This window comes from Gracilinanus agilis, chromosome 5 (genome assembly GCF_016433145.1).
Source record: "Gracilinanus agilis isolate LMUSP501 chromosome 5, AgileGrace, whole genome shotgun sequence".
Taxonomy (NCBI): domain Eukaryota; kingdom Metazoa; phylum Chordata; class Mammalia; order Didelphimorphia; family Didelphidae; genus Gracilinanus; species Gracilinanus agilis.
In genome coordinates, this window is record NC_058134.1 from 305,026,667 (window position 1) to 305,034,729 (window position 8,063).

Sequence of the window (8,063 nt, forward strand, 5' to 3'; positions counted from 1 at the left end):
CAGATGAGGGATTGGAGATGCAAAAAGGTAAAGGCCACATAGGTAGCCAGTGCTGGGACTTGAACCTATGTCTCTCCTGAGCCCGATAATTATATCAGAATGATGTTCTGAGGACACTTTGTTTGGCGCAGATGCTGCCTGCCACTAGTTTTACGATTTCTCATTTTTGCTATTATTTTAGGCATCAAATAGATGCCTTTTGGTCTTTTCATAGAAGAGAGATTGGAGATCTTAGCATGTTAAATAAAAGTATTTTTATGGAATCATTAGTTGGAGAAAATGCTTTTTTCTAAATGATGAGAGTGAGATTATGATATGAATAAACTCTCAGTACAAATTAAGGCATTCTATTACTATAAAATTTTCAGGAGCTAAAGTTTTGGTACGTTGGAATGGGAATTAATTTGGTTTGCTCTGATGGTGAATTATTGCACCCTGATTGGATGGGATTGAGTCTCCTACACTAAAGTCCAGAGTTTGATTTTGACGCCATTATGACTGATAGTGCCCATCACTTGGCTGCTTGTTTCTCTTAAGGGAGAATTTGTCCATTTGTTTTAGTCATTTGAATCAACATTGTTTCTCTTGTCTTTAACTTGAGTTTGAATTTTACTCTTCTTTCCCCAAATATCATTGTATTTCTTATGTTTGTATATTGTTCTTCTGGTTCTGCTTTCTTTACTTTGCATCAGTTCATATATATCTTCCAAGCTTTCAACCATGAAGTTTAAGTTTAAAGAATCCCTTTTATTAGGGGAATTCATGACATTAGATCAGTGGGTTTTTTTTAATGGATTTTATTTAATAGGATGCAAAAAATTACAGTGGAAGACCATTTCACCTGGTTTATTCTTCTTGGTTTTCGGGGAAACTATGTAAATTATGTCTTACATTTGTTGTGGAATAGAGATTTTAATGTTTGATTCCATTTTAATTTGATTTCATTTTTTATTTACAGGTGATGCAAAAGGGTTGTGTTTACATTTTCAAGATGGACGGAACGCCGACTTTGAGAAGAGAAGCTGAACAGTCTCTGGTGTTCACAACATGGAGTGTCTCCTACTCAAGAGGCTGGAGCATGGCGACTTAGGCCCTGGGACGATCTGCTTCTAAGGAGATGCAGAGGCTTTTATGAGTTGTGTCTACAAGTTCTCAATAAGAGCTGGCAATGAATCCTGTATGCAGAAATGGCCACATGAAAGAAGATTGAAGATCGGGTGTTTGTGCTTTTGCCCAGACTCAGTTATCTGGATCAAACTGTACACAATGATGCAGCCAGAATAATCACCATCAATCATGGATAAGAATCAAGAAACATGTTCCAAAATGGATAATAGTTTTGTGTTAGATAAAATAAATTTTAAAGTAGAACCCGAAGATAACACAACTAACCACAGCATGGAAAGAATGGATTTTAAGAGTGAGCAAGAGGATGTGAGACAGACAGACAGCAGTGATGAACAAGCAGAATTCAAAGGCAAAAACTGTAGTGGTCGTCACCCTGGGAAATGCTCATCTGCTGACCACGAGGAGGATTACGGCACTTTGTTTTCCCAATATGGCAGCACACTGTATGATGTGGCGATGGAAGCTGTGGCTCAGAGCCTCCTCTCCAGCAGAAATATAAGCTCCAGGAAAAAATCTCCAGCTTGGAATCACTTCTTTATTTCTCCTCGGGATAGCACTAAAGCAATATGCATGTACTGTATGAAGGAGTTCAGTCGGGGCAAGAATGAAAAGGACCTAAGTACGAGCTGTCTGATGAGACACGTGAGGAGGGCCCACCCTACTGTGCTCATTCAGGAAAATGGAAGCATGCCCAGCATATCCTCCTTTCCCTCTCCATCTCTGCTCCTCCCTCCACAGCCTGCCGATGTCAGCGACCTGAGCACCGTGTTGTCCCCCATAAAGCTGGTCAAGAAGATGGCTTCCAAGATACCCTCCCCGGACCGTGGGATCGAGGAGTCCGGCTCTGTCGTTTCTTCTGAAGAAATGTCATCCGACTTGTCCATTTCTGAGAAATACAACAAAGAAGAAGCACTGGGGGTCTCCTCTCCCCACCTGCCCAGCGCCCAGTATGATGAAGCTGTGGAGAATGTAGCAGAAAAGACTGTTCCTGTCCCAAAGAGCACATCAGGTTCCAGGAGGAGGTCTGCTGTCTGGAAACATTTTTATTTGTCTCCTTTAGATAATTCTAAAGCCGTTTGCATACACTGCATGAATGAATTTAGTCGAGGGAAAAATGGGAAAGATCTTGGGACAAGTTGTTTAATCAGGCACATGTGGAGAGCCCATCGTTCAATTGTTTTACAGGAGAACGGAGGTGGGACAAGCATCCCGCCTCTCTATTCCGCTCCTCCTACTCTGTTGCCTTCTTTACTGCCCTCGGAGGGAGATTTGAATTCAGTGTCCTCATCTCCAGGAAAGCTAGTTAAAGAGTCCCCTTCAGCCTCCTCTTCTCCCGATAGACTCACAGAAGAAATCCACGCTCATCTCAACCCTGGAGATGCTTTAATGGAAGACGTGTCCGTCCTGTCGTCTTCCGATGACATAGGCGAAGCTTCCTTGGTATCTTCTCCCGAGAAGCAGGGGGAGGGACTGAGTACCTTAATCTTTGAGCCGGGCACTGTTTTTCAACAAAATAAAAAGATAATGAAAAGACTGAAGTCGGAAGTTTGGCATCATTTTTCACTGTCTCCCACGGACAATCTAAAAGCAGTCTGCAGATACTGTAGTTGCATGATCAGTCGTGGGAAAAAGGGGGATGTCGGCACCAGTTGTTTGATGAGACATCTGTACAGGCGTCACCCGGAAGTGATCGGGAACCAGAAGAGCTTTATCGATGCTAGTTTGGCAAATTCTCCTTATGCCACTTTGGCTTCTGCCGAATGTTCCTCCTCTAAATTGACTGACTTGCCAACGATGGTTTCGAATGATAATCAAGTGATATTTCCTGTTAGTAGCAAAAAGACCTCAAAACTGTGGAATCATTTTTCAATTTGTTCAGCAGACTCAACAAAAGTAGTCTGTTTGCACTGTGGACGTACAATAAGCAGGGGGAAGAAGCCAACCAATTTGGGTACCAGTTGCCTTCTCAGACATTTACAACGGTTCCATAGCAACGTGCTGAAAAATGATGCCTCGGAGACGGTGTTGCCCTCAACTGCAGAGATGCGTGTGCCCCTGAGCACAGAGTTACTAGGATCGTCATCCTTCGATGAAACCAATGAAAAGTTTTGTGACTCTCACCCAGTTGCCAAAAAAATCACAAGTCTTGTAGCAGAAATGATTGCACTTGACCTTCAGCCATATTCTTTTGTAGACAATATTGGCTTTAACAGGCTGCTTGAATACTTGCAACCTCAATATTCTTTACCTTCACCATCTTACTTTTCTAGGACAGCCATCCCAGATATGTACGATAATGTGAAACAGATCATCGTTTCCCATCTTAAGGAAGCGGAGAGCGGCGTGATCCACTTCACGTCTGGGATCTGGATGAGTAGCCAGACTCGAGAGTATCTCACCCTCACCGCACACTGGGTCACGTTTGAGTCGTCCGTCCGGCCCCACTGTGAGGACTACCACTGCTCCGCACTGCTCAATGTGTCCCAGGTGGATTGTGACTACAGCGGAGTGAGCGTTCAGAAGCAGCTGGAGTACTGGTGGGAAGCCTGGGTCACTTCCGTGGGCCTTCAGATTGGGATTACCGTGACTGATAATCAGAGCATTGGGAAGACGTTAAATGAAGGGGAACACTCCAGCGTGCCGTGTTTTGGTCACACCATTAATCTGATTGTCAACGAGGCTATTAAAAGTCAGAGGATGGTTCAGAACTTACTTAGCATCGCTAGGAAAATCTGCGAGCGGGTCCATCGGTCGGCCAAGGCAAAGGAGAAACTCGCCGAATTGCAGAAGGAGTACGAGTTGCCTCAGCACCATCTCATTCAAGATGTTCCATCCAAATGGAGCACGTCCTTTCACATGCTCGAGCGCCTCATCGAGCAGAAGAGGGCAATCGATGAAATGTCCATCGAATGTAGCTTCAGAGAGCAGATTAGTTGTGATCAGTGGGAAGTCATGCAGTCTGTGTGCCATGCACTGAAGCCCTTTGAGGCAGCCAGTCGAGAGATGAGCACCCACGTGTCCACGCTGAGCCAAGTCATTCCAATGATCCACATTCTCAATAGGAAAATAGAAATGTTATTTGAGGAAACGATGGGCATTGACACCATGTTGAAGTCTCTGAAAGAAGCGATGGTAAGTAGATTGTCCTCTACCCTTCACGATCCAAGGTACATTTTTGCTACACTTTTGGACCCTCGTTATAAAGCTTCCTTATTTACAGAAGAGGAGGCTGAACAATACAAGCAAGATTTAATCAGGGAACTAGAAATAATGAGTTCTACCTCAGATGATAAACCTGTTTCCAATGGGTGTGATATAGGTTCACCATCTACAAACTCTGTTGCAGAGGACAGCCTCTGGTCACTTATGGCCAAGCTTAAAAAAAAAGATCTGAAAGACAAGACAAAGCTGCCAGAAGAAATGGTGCTCGCCTACTTGGAGGAGGAGGTGCTCGAACACAACTGTGACCCCCTAACTTACTGGAATTTAAAGAGATCGGCCTGGCCGGTCCTGGCCAAGCTGGCCGTCAGGTTCTTGGGCTGTCCCCCAAGCATCGTTCCTTCAGAAAGACTGTTTAGCAGTACATCCAGTGAAAACAGCAGCTTTGGCCAGTCCAGGCTAATGATGGAACACTTTGAAAAACTGATCTTTTTGAAAGTCAATCTTCCCTTAATATACTTTCAGTATTGAAACGAATGAACAAGCTGCCAGATTCACACGATTGTCGCCTACTGGATATTCGCTGTCTTTGTAACTGGGATTGTTGAGTTGCTCCACTTAGGGGCCATGTATGACATCTAATCAGTGACCCTGATTCCGAGGTTCGCTCCACTCTTCAGCTTTCAATATAATGTCTACATGTGCCTTATCCATAGTTCTTCAGGCCAGATGGTGTATATATGTTTTTTAAGACGTCCACACTAGATAGTCTGTCTTGTCAAATTATAAAATATGATTATTAGGTTTTAATCCATAACTGTAAACTTTTAAAGGGGGGGAGTTGTCAGGCATTTGTTTTACTAGAATGGCAAACAAAAGAGATGTACACAGTTTGACTCTGTAGGGGTGTTTTTTTTATTCAATTATGTAAAAACCATGAACCAGGTACTGTATTTTAGTTAAAACTTTGCTTTAATGGCAGCAGAGCAGCTTTTGTCGCTGTCCAGCGAAAGCTGCGTTTCAAAGGTGGAGGTGAAGCCATCCTTTCCTCAGCAGTCATCGACTGCCCACTCTCAGATCCTTAGAGGGGAAAAACCAACCCTATATAGGGGAGAAAGCCGCTTACTAGAACAGGAAATTTTTACTATTCGAACACATGACTAAAGTATTAGGGAAGGTGTGTTATACAGGGATCTCTAAAGAAACTTCCCATTGATTTCCGTGGGGTTTTTCGCTCTTTGTTTTTCATTCAGGTTTTACATTGTCCTTGAGCTTCAGAAATATTCTGAGTATTTATATAAGCTGCTTGGCATTGACCAAGGTTTGTGAATTTATGCTTATGTTATTTAAACACAGTGCAGAAGACGGCAAGAAACCTACAGCAGCAGTTCCATTAACTGGTTGTGAAGCCTTGAATAGCAGTTTTGTGTCTGAGCTCTGAGACTCGCGGTGTGTCAAATCGAGCTTTGGTCCCCAGGTCACTGGAGCACGTGCGTCTGAATCTGTGGTAGAAAACGGAGGACTGTCTGACATTCACAAGAATAGCCTTATAGACGTGGGCCCGGGGAGGTCCGGCGGGCGGGCGGGCGGGCGGGGGGATACTTTAGAATCCGAAGACATCGCAAGAAAGGAAAAGTAGTCAGGTTTTCTTTGGACAGGATGTTCTCAATATTATTTTTGTTTTAACATCTAGAAAAGGGGTCAATTTCTCATTTCAGTTTTTAGATGAAATATTTGGGGGGTAATAAGTCACTCATTTGCCTATGAACTTTTAGAAAAGTTGTAGTTTTGTTAAAATACTGTACCTTTGCCTAATCTAATTTTTGCATTTACTATGTTTTAGTGTATTTATAAATGGTGAACTCAGTTTCTGAAATTAAACATTTTATTTGCAGTTTTCTAGTGCTGGTGACCCCTGACTTTTATTTTGAAATGAAAACAATGGATGTTACCAAAACGTGGCACCCCAGCCGTGTGGCATCCTAGTCTTAACTTGATTCCAGATTAAACGGGGTGCTCTGCAGTCAGGCTCGGCCTGGTTGGCTCTCTGTGCCCTGTGCCAGGGGGCTTTGGGCATGGCAGGCATGTGCTGCCTTCTGTAAACACAGAACTGGGAGGAGGGCTTCCTGGGTCTGGGCCCCTGGAGTGGCACCACAGACACTCCATGGCACGAATGGCTTCGGCTAACTTCCTTTCCAACGTTTAGAGCCGTCTCGTTTGTTTAAGTTCTCCCTCATCCATCTGGTAAGAAAGTTGGTCAGCTTCTCCTTTGGGGAGCAGAACGGAAAGCCTAGAAAGGCGTGAGCACGGGCGACACTCGTGGGCCAAGAGGGGTGCTGACACCCTCGGCCCTCTGATCACACACACACACTCTCTCTCTCTCTCCCCCCCCCCCCCCCCTTCCTCTCTCCCTCCACCTACTGCCTCTGATGGACCGTCCCCACTGGCAGGCCTCCCACGACAGCCACCTTCTGCACCTTCCACCCGTGACTCTTGGCTCTACCCTGGGGCCCAACAGCTCATCCAGGTCTCCTTCCTTCGTCTTCACGTCCAATGGTTTCTAGTTTCTTTAGCCGGTTGTCATTTGACCGACACAGAGTCCCCCGTCCTGTCCCTTCACTTAAGAGGTGGCCTCCTAAGCTCGCACACAGGGCTCCAGGGGGGCCAGGACAGAAGCCCTACAAGGAAAAGGCGGGAAGCGCTGCCTCTTGGCCGAAGGCTCACGAGCATCTCTGAATGTCTGTGCACGCCCTTCCCCCTCCAACTTGTTCTAATATTTCACTTCTATTGAAATTTATCTTTAAAAAAAAAATAGCGAGGGGGCTCTGTGGACTGAGAGCCGAGCCTAGACAGGAGTTCCTGGGTTCAAAAGTGATCTGGGACACCTCCTAGCTGCGGGACCCCGAGCCAGTCACGTCAGCCCCTGTCCAGCCCGCACGCCTCTATTGCTGTGGAAGGGACAGTCTAAGACCGAAGGTCAGCGTGGAAAAAGGGGAAAAGCGTCTCCTGATCTGTGCTCTTAGGACAGGATGTCCTGCCCGGCTGTGTGGGGCTTCCCGGCCAGCACCTTCCCTTCGGACCACTTGGTGAGGCCCGTTCCTGGGCTCGCCCCGTGCTCGTCGTTAGCGCCCAGGAATCTTCCTCACGGCCGCGTAGCCATTGGACAGTCTTCAGCTCTTCCCAGCACAGAAGTCGCTGCTTAGAAGCATTTTGGGTCTCTGGAGCCCTTCTCTCCCCCCAGACCAACCACCTCGCAGGGGTCCATCCCTAGCAGCGGGACCCGGGCGAAGGGCAGGGCGGATCCGCCTCGTTTGTGCCATTTCTTGCTGCTCTCCAGAACGGGCACCGCGCTGGGGGGCTTCCCGTCGGGCCGCCTCTTCCTCATCGGGTTTGCCCGATTCTCGAAGCTCAGGCCGTCCCTACCCTCTGCCCCCGGCGTGTCTCTCCACAAGGCATTCTTCCTCCTCCTCCGAACTGTTTCCTAGTGCTTTGGGGATCCTGATCTTCTCCCCCATCTTGGGGGAGCAGGTGGCTCAGTGGCCTAGAGATGGGAAGTCCTGGGTTCCAATCTGACCTCAGACCCTTCCTCGCTGGGTGACCCTGGGCCAGTCATTTGACCCCCATGGCCTAGCCCTGACCACTCTTCTGCCAACACAGAGTATGGCTTCCAAGACGGAAGGGAAGGGCTTAAAAAAAGGAGAACTAGAAGACAACCTATGGGAGAAGCATCTGTAAAGGTTTTCCAACATTCTTTTTACTCGGGGGGGGGGGGGGGG

General features: G+C 46.5%; 1 protein-coding gene across 1 annotated transcript; it reads left to right on the forward strand.

The window, feature by feature from the left end:
• The first annotated feature begins 788 nt into the window (after positions 1-788).
• ZBED4 (zinc finger BED-type containing 4) lies at positions 789-6,185 on the forward strand. Its single transcript, XM_044677613.1, has 2 exons — positions 789-4,949; positions 5,644-6,185. The coding sequence occupies exon 1, from the start codon at positions 1,297-1,299 to the stop codon at positions 4,816-4,818; it is 3,522 nt and encodes a 1,173-aa protein (XP_044533548.1). The 5' UTR covers positions 789-1,296; the 3' UTR covers positions 4,819-4,949; positions 5,644-6,185.
• Positions 6,186-8,063: the final 1,878 nt, after the last annotated feature.

Bases quoted from the DNA above. Each gene is read 5' to 3' on its own strand.
- ZBED4 (XM_044677613.1), top strand. From the start codon at position 1,297: ATGGATAAGAATCAAGAAACATGTTCCAAAATGGATAATAGTTTTGTG.